Source organism: Perca flavescens, chromosome 8 (genome assembly GCF_004354835.1).
Source record: "Perca flavescens isolate YP-PL-M2 chromosome 8, PFLA_1.0, whole genome shotgun sequence".
Taxonomy (NCBI): domain Eukaryota; kingdom Metazoa; phylum Chordata; class Actinopteri; order Perciformes; family Percidae; genus Perca; species Perca flavescens.
Window position 1 is genome coordinate 3,238,844 of NC_041338.1, and position 20,006 is coordinate 3,258,849.

General features: G+C 42.1%; 1 protein-coding gene across 6 annotated transcripts in view; it reads left to right on the forward strand.

Annotated features, from left to right (window-relative positions):
* The window catches only part of fgd4a (FYVE, RhoGEF and PH domain containing 4a), a 63,449-nt gene that overhangs the window by 21,672 nt on the left and 21,771 nt on the right, over positions 1-20,006 (forward strand). For 5 of the 6 annotated variants that reach the window (XM_028585930.1, XM_028585931.1, XM_028585933.1 and 2 more), the window contains exon 2: positions 12,091-12,174. In XM_028585930.1, the coding sequence (XP_028441731.1) occupies positions 12,091-12,174 (84 nt within the window). Of the gene's footprint in view, positions 1-12,090; positions 12,175-16,446; positions 16,483-20,006 lie in introns of those variants that run through there. The other variant, XM_028585934.1, reaches the window with a different exon arrangement.

Consider the following 20,006-nt stretch of genomic DNA (forward strand, 5'->3'; position numbering starts at 1 on the left):
CTCACCACAGGATGTTCCTGTGACCGGTGCTGTAGTTAAGCGTGGCAGCGGTGTGTGTGTGTGTGTGTGTAATAGAAAGCAGTGGGTACTCTAAGCAGTGGGAGCTGTGTTGGCTGGAGGGGACTATTAATTTTCTTTAAGGCGTTGTTTACTGAGCCGCTCAGCTGCAGGCTGTCTAATGATATGCACTACACATCTGCAACTCACACACACAGATCACAAGCACACAGCACACATGCTTGTGCATGTAGAGGCTACTGCTGCTGATTTCAGTTGTCTCTGTTTGCCATGATTGGCATAATCGGCCTCAGCTGTCCACAGTGAGCTGTGGGAAAATATGCAAGACTGTGTGTGTGTGTGTGTGTGTGTGTGTGTGTGTGTGTGTGTGTACATTGTGGCTTGCTGTTCCTGAACTGTCTGCAAACAAAAACTATGATTTAAAGTCACCTTGTCATTACAGCTGTAATGCAATCTCTTGATGATAAATGTAATCTTAACTGCTTGTAGTTGCTGCACTCTATCTTGGCTCCTACAGCAACAAAGGAAAATGGCTTTGTAAATAGTATAGTAAGTAAGTAGTAAAAAATAATAAATGGTTGCAATATTGAGCTTTTTATTATTGGACAAATAAATGAGAAAATATGCCTCATGGTTTTTTTCTCTTGAGACTCAAATCTCCCCTCTCCATCTCCCCGCTGCTTGCACTCACTGGAACTCATTTGGCTTGCTATCTCTGCAGTTGAAACCATTAACTTTGTCTGCGGCAATATATTTTCTGTAGTGCTTCCTCCGCTCTCTGTGCTTGGCTTCCCATACAGGCAGGCAATGGCAGGGCTTATACCAGATCCTGCTGTTTGTGCTGCAAAGGAGGCAACCATTCAACAGTCCTTTTACTAACAAGGCTTCTCGCTGAGCCTGTGTGGGATCCCACTGAGGGGGTTCCTCCAGGATCAAGCAAGTCCCTGCATAAAATATCAAGAGCTCAGGTGGGAGAAAAAAAAGGGAGGTTAGGAAGTTAGGAATGCTTCTGTGGCAGTAAGGGAGACACGCTGCTGTCCCTGTAAAAGTTATGGAGTCATGAAGTGCTTGGGTTTGGTGTTGAGTTGTCAAGATTGAAAGATCTGATTGCTCCCGAGACTTATCTATATGTCATGTTAAATTTTCATGAGAAAAAAATTGTCAAGGGCCAATATGTGGGCTTGTTGCAGTTCTACTCAGTTCTGGTTGGATTAGTGGGCAAAGGCATATGCAGATTTGTAGGTTTTGATGAACATGAACATGTCCTCTTCATCACCTTTCTCCTCACTTCCTTATGTTGTTGTGGAAATGTCTCTGCACGCAGTATCACTGCTCAGGGGAAAGGGAACCTATCATAAAGGCGGCAGGGGCCAGGTACGTGATTTGACCAAAAATGGGATTCAAAAGGAGACAGCATGTTGTTTCTAAAGAGAAGCTAAAAGTGGGAAGTGCTTAAAGCCGCATCACACTGAATACTAATGTACACACATGCACATGGATCCTCACTTACTTACATTATGGCTGGTTTTTGCAGGTATTTGTGTATGAGTCAGTGTGTTACATGATGTGTGCAGTCTCTGACTCTGCCATGCTCTGTCAGCAACTGCAGCTTACTCAATGTGGGATTCATCCACCTCACCTTCCCTGCTTCCTTTCTCTTCCCTTTAACTCATGGATTATTTTGTTTATTTCTCTTCATTCTCTTACCTAATGCCAAAGTACACATGCTGTGTTATTGCCCTGCACAGGCATCACCGGTTTGATTTGTGGCAGCCGTCATTGTCATTTTGTCCTCTCTGTGCACGGTGGTTTGTCTTTCTGCTGAGCCTCCCATGACACAGACCAGAAATGCTGATACAGTTTGACACTTAATTCCACCAGGACGTGTCAGATTAAGTGCTGTGTGCGCATGTGTGCGTGTGTGTGCGCGTGAATGCAGACTTACAGAAAAGCAGGTGACTCAGTTTATGTGGGTTTAAATATGGAAAGTGCAGAACTGGCTTAAGAGAAGATTTTTGACAAGCATGGGGACAGAAACGAGGAAGAGAAAGTATGATTTAGTTAATGCATGAACAGTTAAAGAGGAAGTTTGTGTCATTTGAAATGTTAGTGTCAGTTTCTCTATTTCTCTCTCTGCCTCATTAATGCCCCAAACTTGGCTGCAGGCTGGCCTGCACGCTTGCTTTCAGGACTGCAGGGTTTTCTGTGCATTCCAGCTCTGCGCTGAGAATACGGCTCCAGCGCCTCCGGTCAGAGGAGCTCATTCATACCGAGTACAATGATCCTGTTTGAGGCACAAGTTTTTACCCACGCTGTTTGATTGGCATTATGTTCAACTTCCATTTACCTAATCCATAATGTATTGAGTCAAATCTGTTTGTCAATAATGAATCTCTGTTGCTTACTGTTTCCTTAATGAACTGGAATCGATAGGAGATAAACAAAAAGACATTTAAGAAATTGAAATGGAGAATTCATCAGGAGTATTTTGATTTGAATAACCATGTGTTGAGATACAGTAGCTGACTTTTTGCTTACCACCGGCGACGACCACGAACCATCATGCATGTGTGCAGAAGACAACAAGCATACACACGTGACCCGTCCACACATGCTTTCCGCATTGTTTTTTTCACGCTCGTACTCTTAGGCGGTGTGCCTAAGCAGTATAATAGCAGGGAAACCCCAGTTTACAAATGTTAAGCTATGATTGGACAAATCCTGTGTTTAGCGAAAGGTCGATTAGGCAAAGTCCTGTCTGTAAGTTTCAGTTGTTGCTGTATTTTCAGGACAAACGGTAAAATACTCTTGTATCACTGCAAGTGATTCACTCAGTCACTCAGTTAGAAATTAGCTTCTGAAATGTTGTCTGTCCACCACGACCTTTCACAAATGCCACGTGCTGTCACTCTTCCTGTGTACAAGGGCTCTGTTGTGGCTCCGTGCGTCTTACTCGGTGCATTAGAATATTACCAAGTGCAGTTCTTTGTTTGCATCATCAGACAGCATGAGTTGAAGCCAGCATCAGATGAGTAACTCAGTAAACTCACCAGCATGCCGTTGTGAGACTTTCTCATGGAGTTATTTTGGGAGATGGAGCTATATTTGAAGTTCAGGAAGTCATTTACTTTTGCAGAGGGAATGGAAATTTGAATGGCTATTTATGCAAACATTTTGCTTAAAAATGGGTGAACGCTCTGAATGGCAAACGCAATTATAGGAAAAAATACCCTTGGGGCATCACTTCACTGAATTAATAAAAATTTGAGAGTGCAGCTGGTGTGCTTGAGTTTACTGCAGTTTATTGCTTTTTATAGACACATTCCGATTTATTTATTTATTACACACAAACAGAATAATGGTCTTTTATGCTGGACATACGTCACATCCACATATCTGCACTTGATCTGTGAGACATTTCAAACCCATTTGGTTCAGTCTTAGTATAAAAGGGCACGCCGTGAATAAGCACTGTTGTTCATTTGTGAACAGACTGGCCTGCTGGGGCCCAGTCAGACGTGGTGATTGGGTGGACAGGATATTGATTGACATATTTTGGAAGCTCCTGCCCAGCAGCTGTGATCTGTTTTCCAGTGTAGACAGGCAGGTCACAGGGGGGTTGGAGGAGGAGATGGAGGGACTAGAAGGAGAAAGAAGGTGATAGAGAAAGAGACAACAGGCTGGTAGAGAAAAGAAAAGAGGCAGGGTGAAAGGGGGGGAAGTAGGTGAGATAAAGGAGGAGAGAATGACTGAGAAGTGTCGATGTTATCTAATTCCAACATTGATCCCTTTCTCTGTGCCCAGTGATCACACTACACTGCTGTTTGGATCTCACTTATAGTACTCTTATCAATCTCTTCATCTCTGTTATTATCTCTATTCTTTTGTACAAAATCACTCAAGGTTTCATACCTGCTGTTTCATACCTGCTGCTGTTTACCTGATTTATGGAAATAAATGTGTTAGCCATGTTTAAACATTCAGTTATGGTCATCCTTCTCTGGATGATGATTATCACTGCAGTGACAACCAAGAAACATCTATCTTTCTGTCCCTCGCTTTCTGACTTTCTTTATGTGTTCTCTGAAGTAAGGACATGAAGTGGTTAAGAGGGGGGGCTGCTGTTCAGGTTCAGGATCACAGCTCGCCCAGTCCCCCACTTGGCCTGCCCTCATTAGACATGGGCCACAGAGCATGTTCAGATCATGCTAAAAGCTTATCTTCACATGCTGGGCCGTGTAGGGAGCACGCTGGGATTCAGAGAGTAGATGGACAGTGTCTGCACATGATGTACACATTTTTGAGGCACATGTTTAAGTTGGTGGAATGTTAGGACGGCTATATTGTAGCTGAAAAGAAAGACTTTCTGGAGGAATCTTAGTTGTATTTGCTGAGGAAGACAAAGGGTCCACTGCTCAAATTTACTAAGAACTAATTATATATGCAGCTAAAGCAAAAGCTTACTGCTGGATCAGTGGTTTCCAACCTTTTAGGCTTGTGACTACTTACATTATTGCAAGTTATGGCATTAATGTGGACATGAACTGTGAGCATTTTTCAAAGGATCTTTACAGTCCTGAAAGGTGAGTTAAAGTTGCACTATGAGTTCTTGCATGATTTCGGCGCGATTTCATTTCTGTCTCAAATCGAAGGCATCTCTCCTTGATCCGCTAGCTGCCTGCCCCCTGAACACACCGTGAAAACCCCCTGTCTCGGGAGACAACACTGGGGTCATAAACGTCAAACAAACACTAGGGGCACAGGCTGTGCACCAAAATAGAACAAACCACTCCAACCAATCACCGACAAGATGGTTGGGGGAGGGTAACAGGGGGTGGAGGTGGGGGTTAGTGAAAGTTAGTCAGTTAGTCATGGCAGTTACAGAAATATGGGGGGAGGGGCGAGCTTGCTCTGTTTTGTTTGGAATTTACTTGGAACATCAACAGACCATGCAGGAAATCATAGTGCACCTTTAAAGCTGCACTTATCCCCATTTTCATATTTTCATTCATATTCATATTTCATATTAACAATGGTTCAAATAACTACAGGATGTGTAATTTGAAAGAGGTCACTCCTAAAACCAAACTAAACCAGTGCTGAACTTTATTATAAAAATAAAAAAAAACTGTATTGAACCATGAAACATGCTAAATGAAATAAATATATAAATATAAATAAATATTGATGTCAATAAAAGACATTCATTCAAACTGAAACAAAAAAACAAAAAAAAGCATGTGCTCTCCGTGCAGCGCGCAGTAACACGTGTCGAAAATAAACAACACGAGGCATCAGTGATAGTTTTTATTTTGCCTCTAGAGGAGCTATTGTAATGCATGATGCCAGCAGAGCCTTCTCAGCTCTGTGTACTGGGTAATGAATGACAGCGTGCGCTTCTCAGCCGCTCCAGCAACGGACGCAACCAGGAAAAACTATCAGTATGGATTTTTGCCGATAACGATAGTTCCACCAATCAACTATCGGTGCTGATTAATCGGCAAAACCGATTAATCGGTCTAGCTCTACCTTTGAGCTCTGTAGCTGACATCATTGACTGTTTTGGTTCCCTCTCACCACTCTCATCCAACCCATTCAGACAGACGTTAGTGACTAGCTGGTGACATAGTGCAGCATAGCAGCTTAAGAACCATCTCTCTCTATCAGTTGGTGGAGTCCAGAAAAAAGCTAAAAAAAGTAAGTGAACACTGGACTTGCTCGCAATGCTAATGCTGCTCCATGTTTGTTGGATGTGTAAATAAACATCTGTTTGTTAACACATTTTCCATATCAGCTCTATGGTATGATAATGTGCCAATGTTGTGTTTACAGCTTGTTGTGCTGGAAGTGAGCCCTATGGTCCCTCACTGAAAATTAGGCCCTATGTTCCCACAGCCCTATGTTCCCACATTTCTAAGATTTTTCTTAAAATTAGGCCCTATGTTAGGGTTAGGGTAAATTCCATCTGTAGTCCATTGCTACTGGATAATAGGTTGGGTGTAATTGGCTACCAAATTGGGAGAAAGGGAGATAAAATCCGATACAAATTTATGAAAAAGGATGTGGGAACATATAGGGCCTAATTTTGGAAAAAAATCTTAGAACTGTGGGAACATAGGGCTGTGGGAACATAGGCACGCTCTTACTACCGCTTTAAAGTTTTATTTTGCCAATGGATCACATGACTATTCAAATGTAAAAGGGGTCGCTCTTAGTGATGAAAACCCAGAGAATTATCGTCTGACTTTGCTTATAGCTTATTGTTTGCGTTTAAAGTGCTAACCTTTAAGGTTTTTGTTCACACTCACCAAACTCACAGCGTCGTTTCTGGCCACAGCAGCCAGCTGTTTTCACCTAGAACGCTCTAAAACCCCACTGCACGCTACCTGCCCACCACCAAACAGCACACAGACACATGGATTAGACTCAGTGCAGACCAATGTTCGACAAATGTTGGACTTTATATCACCAAAAATATACTGTAAAGACATTGGCCTATTCTCTGTATAACTCATCACTGAACTAAAATGTTAGATAGAGAGTAACATCATACAGTATGTCCTCTCCATGTGCTTGAGATGGGGGGGTCTCATCTGGTTGCCTTGACCACATAAAGGCCGTACAAGGCCTTTTAATTTTCGCTCTATTATGTTTGTGGCAGAAAACCATAACTCTTTGGTAATTGTCCATTATGGAGAGACAAGAGAGAAGGGAGACAGACGCATCTGGTCTCATTCAATAGCCAATCTCTTCTATGTCAAGCATGAAAACCTCAGACGTGTGCTCACATACACACACACACACACACACACACACACACACACACACACACACACACACACACACACACACACACAGACAGACAGACAGACAGATATGCACAGACATTATCACAATGGACCTCAGTATGATTAAAGGGGTGTGACTTGGCATATTAATGCATTCTCTCCTTTCCATTATTTATGAGTTACATTTGAATGGTAGTTATCCTGTTTTAGGGCAGCCATGCAAATGAGGCTGAGGTTACTTAGCATTCTGGTGTCCTTATGGTATATTTAATATTATCTATTTTTCATCATTATATGGTTAGATTTGTGTAATACAGTTAGCATGTGAGAAAATACTGGCACAGGAGTGGGAAATAGATAATGTGGTGTATCATAGTTGAAAATCTGTTTAATATTGGGTTGTCAAACTGTTTGGCAGGACTGCAGATAGTTAAATATTAACTGTTACAGCTGGTTAATTTACTTTTGCACCTCCCCTCATCCACGTGTTCCTCTCCCCCCTCCTTCCTCCATCTTTCCTCACCAGTGATTTTTGGTGTCTCTCCTCTTTCCACTCTCTGCTCCCACCCTGGTAGGGTTGCACGATATTGACAAGATGTGATATTGCGATATCAATTATGAATATTGCGATATAGATATTAATTTTGACTCGAACACAACTAAGCCACACAGCCAATGGACGGGACGCAGCGCTCCACTAAGTAAACAAAATATTCTTCGATATTATATTGCGCAACGTGATATCGCGATAACAATATTGAGTCGATATATCATGCACCCATAAACCCTGGGGAGACTTTGTCCTTGAGTGCTGGCTAACCCTCAAAACATTATTATTGAAATGGTTGAATCAACATCTTGAAGGACGACCTCACCCTCCTCCCTTCCTCCTAGCCCCTCCCACACGTGGTGTCACCTGGTGACTCTGAACCGGTTTGTACAGTGACGAAGCCGGAAGAACTCTAGGGGGTTGATGGGTAAATATAGACATAAAGTAACCAGGCGACAGGGCATCTTGTGACTGAAGAGAGGACTGTAATGTACTCATAGATGTTGATGAAGCTGAGCTGAAGAGACATTCTGAAATGGATAAACATCGTGTGGTTAACAGGAAGGGGAAAATGCAGCTGTTCTGGGAAGGAGTGCTCGCAGGTACTGTAGAGATGTTTTCTTTTGTTAAACAGTCAATCAGCTCAAAAATATTGAGACAGTGCAGTTTGCTTTGGTTAAATTATTGAGCTGTCGGTGAATCACTGACAAAAGAATTGGCGGAAGCATTTTTTTTTTACACAGAAACCCACACACACAGGTGCTGCCAGACAACTGGATCTATCAGTGTAGGTGCAGTCCCTTTAAAAAAAACATTTCAAGCATGCAGCGTGTTTGTTGTGGAGAAACCATGTAGATAATTAACCATGACTTGTACAAAGGGGAATCAAACCAAGTCTGTGTTACAGGTCTGCTGATGGCAGCTTTCGGATGACAGAGATCTGTAGCACAGAGGAATAAATATCAGGCTTTGGCTAATAGTTAGTCGGATCTATTCATTGTTGGACTGGATCTGTTGACTACTTTAACCCTCCTGTTGTCCCTTGGGTCAAATTTGACTCGTTTTCAAGGTTTTCACTTCAGAAATTTGGGTTTTCTTTCAAGCGAATTGCCCAAAAATAACATGCGTTGTTCCATACAACACTCTTCTCGAGTAAAATGATGGGTCAGATCACTACTTTCATAGAATTTTGGGTGTTTTATTAAATTTTATAGCGTTTGAAAAAACAATGAAATGGTTTCTAAACAGTACCCTGTTTTGACAGTCAATTGTAACTATTTGTCAAAATAATTCATAATTTCAGCTTTTTTTTACTCAAACATTAGGTGTAATTTCATATAAATGAGGTTCATTCACCATGAATTAAAAAAAAAAATTGTAAAACTAGTGGTAATAAGTTGATGATAGTGGTGAATGTGGTGATAGTGAAAAAAAAGCGCAGGAAAAGCAACAAAAACCTCAAAAAAAAGAGTCAAAAACCTCAAGAGAGAAAAAAACAGGTTGACCCAGCCTACCCGGGAGGACAGCAAGTTGCATGGTCGACGGGACGACAACACAAGGGTTAAACGTGTGTTTGAGCTTAATTCAGATAAAGGTGTGTTTTTTTATGGTTATGTGTGGTTTTACTCTATGAACTTGGTGCACGAGAATACGTCCATTGTAGAGTAATCTTCTATTTCTGCTCGGACTGGCATCTGGTTCTACTAAATACAGGGCATCCATAATCTATAACATGTTAGATGGCCCAAATCCATATTTTCTGATGTGAATTACAAAGTGGCTGGAAGTGGTGAAGAGCGGAGAGAACACGAGCCGTCACAGCGGGGAGACTAGGATGTCATTTTGTGTGTTGACTGATGGTCAGACTCGGATCATAACTCATTTGGTGGTGGGGGGGTTAAGATTATTTTTTGGGGAATTTTAGGCCTTCCACAGGTCAGATGAAGACATGAAAGGGGAGAGAGAGAAGGAATGGCACGCATTTTATACACATACATGTTAGTCTTCTTGTTGCTATAGAGAATGTTGATGTAAACAGAGACAAGGCTGCTATTAACAGCTGAGAGATTGACATATATGATAATAGCTTTGTTTACAACACTTTGTGAGATACAGCATACACACACGACGACGACGACGAGAAGTCAGCACTGTGCTTTGTCAGCCCCTATCATTACAGCTGTATATAAATGAAACACAAACCACCTATTTATATTGGCATCAGAATGGTGGCCACCGTTTTCTTACGTACCACTCAGGTTGTTCCAGGAGGAGCAGTAGCTTTAATGCTGGTAGCTGATTGGATTGTTGTGAATGCAACCGCTGAATTCGATTTTCGTTTACCTTGACTGCTGTCACTGGAGGATTTGCTGCAGTTTTCCACCTGATTTGATGCGTGTTTAATTCATGATGCTAAGTAGAGGAGGCCTGAAGACATACAGGAGGAAGGTTGTGTTCAGTAGAAATCTGAACTGACAGAATCAATACCTTTTTATATTTACCTTCCCCTGTTGAGTTTCATTATTAGTATTCATAGCTTATCGGGAACTGTGTTTCGCATCACTTCCAAAATTCTGATAAACCAGTGTCCACTGTGTGTCTTGAAAAGAATATGAAAAACAGGAAATTGACAGACAGTAAGAGAAAGTTTAGGGTCAGGCCAGTAGCCGGACCACTAGACTATCCCCATCATATATCATCACTGTAGTAGGTTTCCCCCCACACCCACTTCTTAACCCCATCGATATCCTTCATGGATGTTGTCGCTCCAGTTCTGCTAGAGTGTGTGGCTTTTTCTTTTTTTGAGTTTGTGTAGGTGTGTGTTTTCAGTGCAGACATGCAGTACCTTATCCCCCAATTCAGGAAACAATAGGGGTGTGATGGCTGAGACTTGGCTGGAGGGCGTCCCAGTTGAGTAAGTGGGTTGTCTCTATAAAGAAGTGTCAGATATGTACGTAATGCTTTTGAGAAGCTGCTTATAAGATATGTGTTACAGTATATTCTGAATAGCGAATTTATATAACAGATTGAGGTTCAATTGATGTGTGCGTGCGTGCGTGCGTGCGCGCGTCTGTGTGTGTGAACAGCAGGCAGGCCTGTCATGAGGAGTCCAGATGGTAGGTGGCGAAAGCCCTCCTTTAATCCCTCAGCCAGGATAAAATACCCTCCTTCACAAGCATGCACACACACACACACACACACACACACACACACACACACACACACGTGCACACACACACACACGCACACAGTCATCCGTACCTCCTCTCGACTGTTTGCACGACCCCACACTGAGTTTGTCCACTTTTCTTTTACGTGGCATTATCTACACATTATGTCGGTCTTTGTTCAGCACTGCTGTTTACAATGATGAGTGACGCATGGACAGTCTACTAAAAGATTAATTCAATGACAGAATGTGTAGACTCATAGTATATTGTTACAAATGCATACTTAAATGTACTGACAAAACAAAGAAAAGATTATGTACAGCCTCTAGTGATTTTACAGTTCATTCATGAACACAAACCACAATATGCATTCCTATACGTTTGCATTAGAGTAATATAAAGATAATGCACGTCTATTTCCGCCAGTACAGCCTTCCTTGTGGCTCTTGTAAATCCTATCTGCGCTGTGTTTATGCCGCCTTTCCCCCACCTTTCCCCCACCTTTCCCCCACCTTTCCCCCACCTTTCCCCTGTAAAAGTGACAGTCATAAGTAACAAGACCTCAGTAAAGGTTTAGTGGAATACAAAATCATCCTCTGTTAACATTTCTCCTCCTAATATTTGCCCGATCTGCCCTTAAATGCCTATGCATTGATGAGAAAGGCTCACCTTGCAGACACTCATACGCACATATGACACGCAAACTGCGGCTCCATTCTGGTGTACGTTTGATAAATGAAGATTAGGCACAAAAGCCTTAGTAAATCTGGCCCTAATAGTCTATAGCAATGATAGAACTTCTGTGAGAATGTACTTAGTTACAGCGGTGCTTTGAGCTAATAAATTCATTCTGAATTCATGTTACCTTTTGTCCTAAAATCGAGCTAGAATAAACCTTCAGGAAAAATGGGGATAACATTGAACAGGTTTCTCACAGTTGTAATTGGTTGGTGCCATTGTCATCAATGTGATCTCTTTGCCAGCACATATTATATCAGACAGAACGTGTGTGTGGGAGGGAGGTGGGGGGGGGGGTGCTTACTAATACTCATGTGAGCCCATCACTGTTTTTATGACCAGTTGCTATTTTCTCTTTAATCTTTTATGTGCATATTAAACGGCTGTGTTGAAAGAGTGTGAGCTCTCCCCACAGACTATGCCCTACATATCACAGACAGACTAATTAGGCTTTCTATCTCCGAGGGGGGGGCGGTGCATTTCTTTTCATTCTCAAAACAAACACGAGTCTACTCCTGATCTCGATAAACGCAGCTACAAGAACTTTAAAACTCAAATTTAAATATCTCCAGCTTTATGCATGTGTCCAGCATATTGTCTCAGCTATTGGAAAATTATGAAATAGTATTCTCTTATAAATACTCTTATTCCTCCATTTTTTATTTCATCTCCCATCTCTGTACAACCGAGTCAGTGTTACTCCTAAATAAAACATTAGGGTTGCCTAAAACGGCTTGACGCTCTTGTCTCAGATGGGGGTCGAGTATTAAAATATCTGCTCGCACTTCTTTTTATATCTAGTGAATTGTGTGTTTTGTTGTTGCAGAGAAGAAAGACAAAGCTGACTGCTTCCAGACCAAGAACGCTGAGGAGGAGGCCTGCGTGGCGGTGAAAATCGAACAGTCCACAGGTACGCAGCATCGCCTTCACTCACCTTACAGCCGGCTGCCTGCTTTTTCAATCTCTTTTTTTTTATGTTTCTTTGATGATTATGTCACAGAAAGCATCTGTGGGTGTTCAGTTATAGTTGTATAACTATTCAAGTCTCGTGTGAGGGTGTTGTTAATTTCCTGTGGTTCCCCTGTCCGTCTGCATTTGTGCTGGTGTTGACGCACTCCTTTTTTTTTCTTTCTTTTGAACCTCTTCTTCATCCTCATCTCGTGATGTGTGGGAGGTAGCGCTGACAAAAGCCAAATTAAGATGCTAAGCTTTGTTACTTGTCAGTCGCCACCTCTGCTTCACAGCAGGAGGGCTGCACGTATTCGCATTTGACCTCAATATCACGGCAAGAGTTTTTTTTTTCATGCCTTTCGGTAGGCTACTTTCGAAACTTGACCAAATCTGCCAAATCTTCTACTTCTCTTCTTTCACGCATATCGGGGGCAAAGATGTCAACTTTAAGATGAGGTTGATGTGCAGAAAGATGATGCTGTGAAGGCCAGTATGAACACTCAGCACTACAGCTCACAGCTACGCAGGGGTGTGAAGATAGCTGCTAGTCTCTGCTCTATTTTTATAACAAACGCGTGTGTGTGTGTGTGTGTGTGTGTGTGTGTGTGTGTGTGTGTGTGTGTGTGGCTCACAGGCTGCGTCTGTGTGATGAATGAATGCGTGCCTCCAGCCCCCAGTGTCTTCCTCTTTTTCACTTTTTTCTCATTTTCTCTCCTCTTCTTGTGTACCGTCTAATTCTCTCCTGTAAATCCCACTATCCTTTCACCCCTCTTCCATCTGGCTTATCATCCGTCTGTTTTCTCTGTGCTTGTCTGCTGTCATCATGCCCTCACTCTTCCTTCCTTCCTTCCTTTCTGTCTGTTTCATCCTATTCTTCTTCAGCACTGTTAACGCTTGTTCTCACCTTCTGCCTTTAGCTCATCCCTGCTAAATAATACCGCAGTGTCCAGTTCTCTCTCAGTCTCTCCACTTCCTTTTTTCCCCATTTTCTTTCATCTCCCCACAACCCCCAGCAGTTTTGACTGACTGGGATTCTAATCCCATGCTGGCCCTTGGATTAGAGCATGAGGCAGGGTTAATCTGAAGAAAGTCTGGGTAGTTGAACAGAAACAGCTAATCCCCCATGCCTAGTGGTAATGGTTGTCTGTCACTCACGCAGACTGTGAGCCACACACACACACACACACACACACACACACACACACACACACACAGTCTGTGCCAACATGATGGACAAAATGAACGCTTTGTGTAACAGGGTAGAGTCAGACATGTCCTGTAACTACCAATTCTAATCTCATTGAATGATGTAGGGTGTGTGTGTGTGTGTGTGTGTGTGTGTGTGTGTGTGTGTGTGTGTGTGTGTGTGTGTGTGTGTGTGTGTGTGTGTGTGTGTGTGTTTGCGTGTGTTTTTACGTGTGTGTGTTAGTTTATGCGTTGCTTGTGTGGACCAAGGGAAGCAGCAGTTAGGTTAGTTAGTGTCACTTTGTCTCTGTACCTGGCTTGTTTCTCTGAAAGTATTTTTCCCACTTATACTGTCAGCAAAGAATTTAAATGACAGGTGTGTGTACAGTAGCCTGTTTTTTTCTCATCTTATGGCAATAACTTTATTTCTTAAACTTAATGTAAATGAGAAACCAGGTTTCCTTGATTGAGGTGCAAGGACCAGTCTAACACTGTTGGAGAAACCCGGCTTTTCCTGCCATCCATGGATTTATGAGTGTGGAGGAGGGGGAAATGTGAAAAGACTGAATATATGAATTAATTAAGTCTTAAAAAGCCAATTCTCAAGCTAAACAGCTGGTTTATGTTGAAATGTAGCCATCTTTCAGTAGAGAACCTAGACTTGTATTAATCCATCAGTCCAAATGCTTGACAAAAAACATCAGTCAATCAGTTCATTTCATTTGTCACATGTACATCGTACAAGGTACAATTCCTGTGAAATGTAATGTAACACTTCAGGATTCAGCATCAAATGTCATAAAAAAAAAAATAAGTGTAGAAATCTGAATATCGGATTACTGGCCAGAGATATGTAAATGTGGGTTATATTGAAGCCAGTTGCCTGTAAAGACACGAAAAGTCAGTGAAAGGAAGTGTTTGAGTGAAGGTCTGTACAGTCCCTGTTTGAGGTCAGAGTTAACTGGCAGCATCTGTTTTTGTTTTTTTTTAAGATTATTTTTTGGGCATTTTAGGCCTTTATTTTGACAGGACAGGTGAAGACATGAAAGGGAAGGAACGACATGCAGCAAAGGGCCACAGGCCGGAGTCAAACCTGGGCCCGCTGCGTCAAGGAGTAACCCTCTATATATGGGCACCCGCTCTACCAACTGAGCTAACCGTGCGCCTGCTGGCAGTGTCTTTAAAGACACTAATCCTGTCGAGCGAGACCCTGCCAACAATAAGGCTACAGGTTGGCTGCGTCAAGTATTTATTGGCACTGACACTCAGCATGAGAGTGCAGTTTTGGTCACCATTGCATAGTCATTCAGGATATTTTAACCTCAAGTAGATTCATCTTTAGTGCTTAAAAACGTAGGCCTACATGTTTGCTTCATTCTTCTGGAATGTGCATGAACTACCGCGCTGCTGTTAGTACAGGTTAATGTAAAAGGAATTTAGTGAATGGAATTTCTACTGGACAAACTGGTTACTGGAATGCCTGTGATTCCTTCTTATCCTGCTCTGATGACACACAAAACATGTCAGTGAGCATACAGGTGTTTGACAATGTGTGTGTGTGTGTGTGTGTGTGTGTGTGTGTGTGTGTGTGTGTGTGTGTGTGTGTGTGTGTGAATAGCAGTGTTGGGAGTAACGCGTTACAAAAGTAACGCAATTACAGTAATGTATTCTTTTTTGCTGTAACGCAGTAATATAACGCATTACTAATTAAATTTCGGTAATATTATACCCGTTACAATCTCAGTAACGCGAGTTACAACGCATTTTAACGCAACACTTTTTAAGAATTTCCCAACACCGCGAAACGTTTGTTCACATGAAAAAAAAGCCGTGAGTATTATTCCATAACATCTGTGTCCCAACAGGTGACGGTACGTCAGCGTGGACAGCAGTGTGTCCGAGCCGCTGACAGATTTAAACATGTCGGGAATTAATGTTTAGGCTTGCTAGTACACGTAAATATCATTGCAGTTTATCAGCCGTGGAGAGTAACTATGCCTGTAGTGGAATGGCTTCGAATGACGACCAAAAACGCTTGTCTTTTACTGTGACCATTTACTGCTCAATATGTTGCAGTTTTACACACAAGAAAGTGAGCAATTTAGCTTGACGGAGATGTTTGCATCTAGGGTCTCACGTTCGTCTCAACATAAGCTAGCAAGAGTACACAACAGACAACTTCCGTGTAGGCTACTTCAAAATAAAAGCACTTCCTGTGACGGTTAGCAGTAAAACTAAATTACTGTTAAATAAGGTTGTGTACCTTTTCACGTCAGCTGTAAATCTACTGTAAATAATGTAAATAGTGAGTTTTAATCGCGCTACAATTGACCATTTCCTTTAGACTGTTTTAAACTAAACAACATGACTTTCTTATTGAAAGTGCTTTAAACAAACATTTAACAACAATGCCGTACTTCAATACAACTGTAAGGTAGGCCTACTTTTAATTGAGTATTTTTATTTTCTCCTACTTGCCTATTGTACGTTTTACTTATCTATTTTTATAGCTTTAGTTACTTTGCATATCCAGATTAATTATACAAATATTATGAATAATCTATGATGTATTAAAGTGGATAAAGATGAGACTTTATTGATCCAGTGATGAAATTCACAAGCTCGCTGCCAAGTCAAACTTCTGCTGGTATTTTGGCGAAAGTAACTCAAAAGTAATGCAAAAGTAGTGTAACGCAGAACAATTCAGAGACAGTAATATTGTAATATAACTAATTACTCTCAAATGACAGTAACTAGTAATCTATAATGTATTTGTACTTGCCCAACACTGGTGAATAGACATGCAAAATAAGCCCACACACACATACATTTCACATATCTACATATGACAAGATGACAGGAACTATTTCTGTCATATCATAGCTGTTAGTATGACTTCCTTTGTTGGTTTGGTTTTTTCACGATTAGATGGGCCAAAGTTGATATATGACACTGTGCGTTACAGCAATTACTCAAACAAGCAGGCAGTGTCACAGACACCAGGGAGCAGCTTTGCTCACAGGATAAATGCCGAACATGGAGAATCTAAAGTCGCAGTCCCTCGTACTGACTTCTACAAAAGGTACATCTCGTTTATGATAATAAGAAGCCTGTTTGTGGGATCTGTCCTTTTTTTTTTCATTCCTGTTGATCTAGATTTGAACTTGTGTGTTGTTATTGGATTTTACCAGACGCACTTTTCACTTGTTTGTGTCGACTCACTCAGTTTGCCGACTGGTTGCCTTGTTTTTATGCCTTGATTCAACATTGGCACAGGAAATGTGCCTGAGGAGAAGAAGTTGATGGAATGGCGGTTTAAAATAATAGATCAGAGGCTTCATTTAGATTTTAGCAGGCAGATGAGAGAACTGTAGCGTGTGGCGCTCCGGGCTGCTCTACTGTGGTGCTTGTTAATCATTGATCGGACTAATCAGACAGAATGAGAAGTGTAGTAGCTGTTACACAAGCAGGCCTCTACCAGTGGTCATGCTCCACACCGAGAGGATTTATTTGTCCGCTGCTTTCATGATCAGATTCAAACGAAACGATCAACAAGTGAGAGGCAGCACCTTAGTCATGTTGTGTGCCTGCAAGAGCCGTGCATGTACCGCTTCAATACATTTGCCATAAATCCAAATTTCATGTAGCTGGACTCTTAATGGTGCTGTTTGTAGATTTGTAACACTTAAAGTGCAAATGTGCAGATCCTGTCCTTTCAGAGGAGTGTGTTGTGAACCTCGGGGGGGGTGTGTGTGTGTGTGTGTGTGTGTGTGTGTGTGTGTGTGTGTGTGCATGTCTGTCACACTGTGTGGCTCTGTGCTTTTTTTTTCTTTTTTTAAAAGCCACTTAAATAGGGGGTGTGTGAGTGAGAGTGAAGGAGGAGACTTGTGCTGCTCTGCCAGTCTTCTCTCTGGGAAGATTGCATGGAACTTAAACTTTTAGAGCTCTTCTGGGACTCACACACTCTTTCACACACACACACACACACACACACACACAGCATGGTCCCTCACTGAGGACAGACTCACTCTACAGTTGTTTTCCCATCTTTATCAAATCTGAGGTGAGTTCATCCATTGGGATTTTTAATTTAAGAGAATATATAATTTCTACTTTCTCTGTTTAATTCCTTTTGGATTGTCGGCTTACTTAATTTCTTGTTAGAGCTTTGATCTAAGATAAAATCACACTTTAGTAATGGCTAGAACAAGCTTGCATGCTCTCATGTTCACCTGCTCTTTATTATCTGCAGATGTACGACAGTGTGGCAATGTCTACGCTCTAACACTGGCTGAGCCAGCCGATTATGTAACCAGGCACAGACCGATCACTTGTACTTCAACCATAATGTAACAGTTGCAAGCGGATTTTTGGCCAACTGAAGACTGTGTATGTGAAGGATTTTTGATAAAATATTCTGGATTTGGCTGTTTCCTTCATGCATCTTTTTCTGACATCGCTGTAGCTGTGTAGAAGCCACCCAGACGATCTGTAATATGCCGACCCATTTATTAAGAAGAAGCAGAATTTGTAAAAAGTCCTCTCAGACATTCCTTTTCATATGAATTTTGTGAACTTTGTGCCTGTGGGGTCACAGGGTGGGGACACACTGCACCACAGAAAACGGTTCTTCTTTTAGTTTTTACACTGAAGTAAATCAGCACGTTTTGCAAGAGGAGGTTTTTTGGGCAGAGGGACAGGTTAAAGACAGGTGACAATGCTTCTGGGAAGGTGGTGCAGTTTCTGTTCTGAAAGGACAACAAGGTACAGTATGTCAGAGTCTGCTGCAGGCATCGCTCTCATTGTCGCTTCACCACTTTGTTCTAATCTGAATTATCTCAACGACTTTAAAACAGATTGCCGTACAGTGTTCTATAGACCATTATTGTTGACAAATGTGCAAAATGCCATGGCAGTCCATCCAATAGTTATTTGGCTTGGGACCAAAGGGTTTGACCAAACGGACCTTACCATAATTGGAGCCAAACTATTTTGGGCACTTGTTGGGATGATTCACTATTCTCGGACACTGTTTGTTTTTTAGTTGCAGAGAAAGATATTTGTGTCGGAGTGTTACATTCCTTCAGCCTCCTTTGCTGGCTGGCAGTAAACCTACTCCTCTAACGCTGTGATGTGGCAGAGCTGGAGGGCTGTGGATGGGGGGGTTGGGGGTGGGGGGTGTCTTTAATGCTGTAGTACACACACACACACACACACACACACACACACTCAGCTCAGGTAAACCTCAGGAAGTAGATTCTCTTTGAAAAAGGAGTCGGATCTGCTCTGATGTTTTTGGAGAGCTCTGTGGTACTGATAGACTCCCACAGTAAGGGAAGATGCTGCTCATGTTTTTAGGTAGTGTAAAGGATGTCTGTGCAATCCAAAAGAACGCTGGGCTCTTTGCGAAGCAGCATTTTGCACAAGTCGTTCTGTCTCATCTGCACTGCTGCGGACACCTGACCTTTACGAGTGCATTTCTCATGTCCCGCACTCCCCGTGCAGTTCTGGATTTATTGAGATAGAAGCAGACGCCTTCAGGCTCAGTCCCCCTCAGTAGTGAAATAAATGTTGCATCTTTAGAAGGTAGCTAGTTGCCATGGCAACAAGTCTCACCATCTTTTTTAAGGACAGAGACAGAGATCGAGTCTCAGTTTGACTTGTCTACTCCTCACTTCCTAGTCTGCAGCAGCACTCCCACTGCGTTTCGGTTTCTATGCAAAGCAGATTGCCTATGTAGAGACAGAGAGCAGTTGTCATACCATCAGTTAGGATATAAAGACATACCTCTTGGGCGTTATAAAACTCACCTAGCTGAGGCCTTGTCCAACAGAAGCTGCTCTTTTGTTTCTATCATCCACTTAAACAAGTCTCAGACAACAGGGCTTCTTCCCCGTCACACAGACGGAGGATGAGAATCAAAGGGTTTCTGCAGGGTGGTGGCTGGCTGCTGCTAATTTACTGTGCATGGCGGCCTGTCACTTGTGCCAAGCCAGCTTTATAATGAGACGATGCTAGAATGAGTGTGTTACCAGGAGCAGCAGTTCCTGCCAAGCACTCGGCTTCTGAGAAAGGGAACTAGTCTTGTTCCTGTTTGTAATGTAACAGAACTTGTTGCGTTTGATTGCCGTAATGGCTCACATTAGAGTTTAGACTAATCGGTCTGATCCAAACTCTAAATCATTTTCCAAGCAATTGACAGAAGAATTGGTATGCGGCTCCAAGCTCCAATGCATTTCCAGACGAATCTACTTGTATCTCTACTCACATCTCTCTTTGCTTATCTTGAACGGTAACAAAAAAGATTCCGGCACAACTTGATCGGGTTAATTTATGTATTTATGTTTATCTGTATATGGACAAGTATGTAGCATAGTCCTATGCCACACACCACATCGTTTAGCCTAAGCTAATTTGCAATGCACATCACTAGACATCCCTTTTTTTTAAGATTATTTTTTGGACATTTTTAGGCCTTTATTCGACATGACAGCTGAAGATGTGAAAGGGGAGAGAGAGGAGGAATGACATGCAGCAAAAGGCCACAGGTTGGAGTTGAACCCCAGTCCGCTGCTTTGAGGAGTAAACTTCTATATATGGCATCCC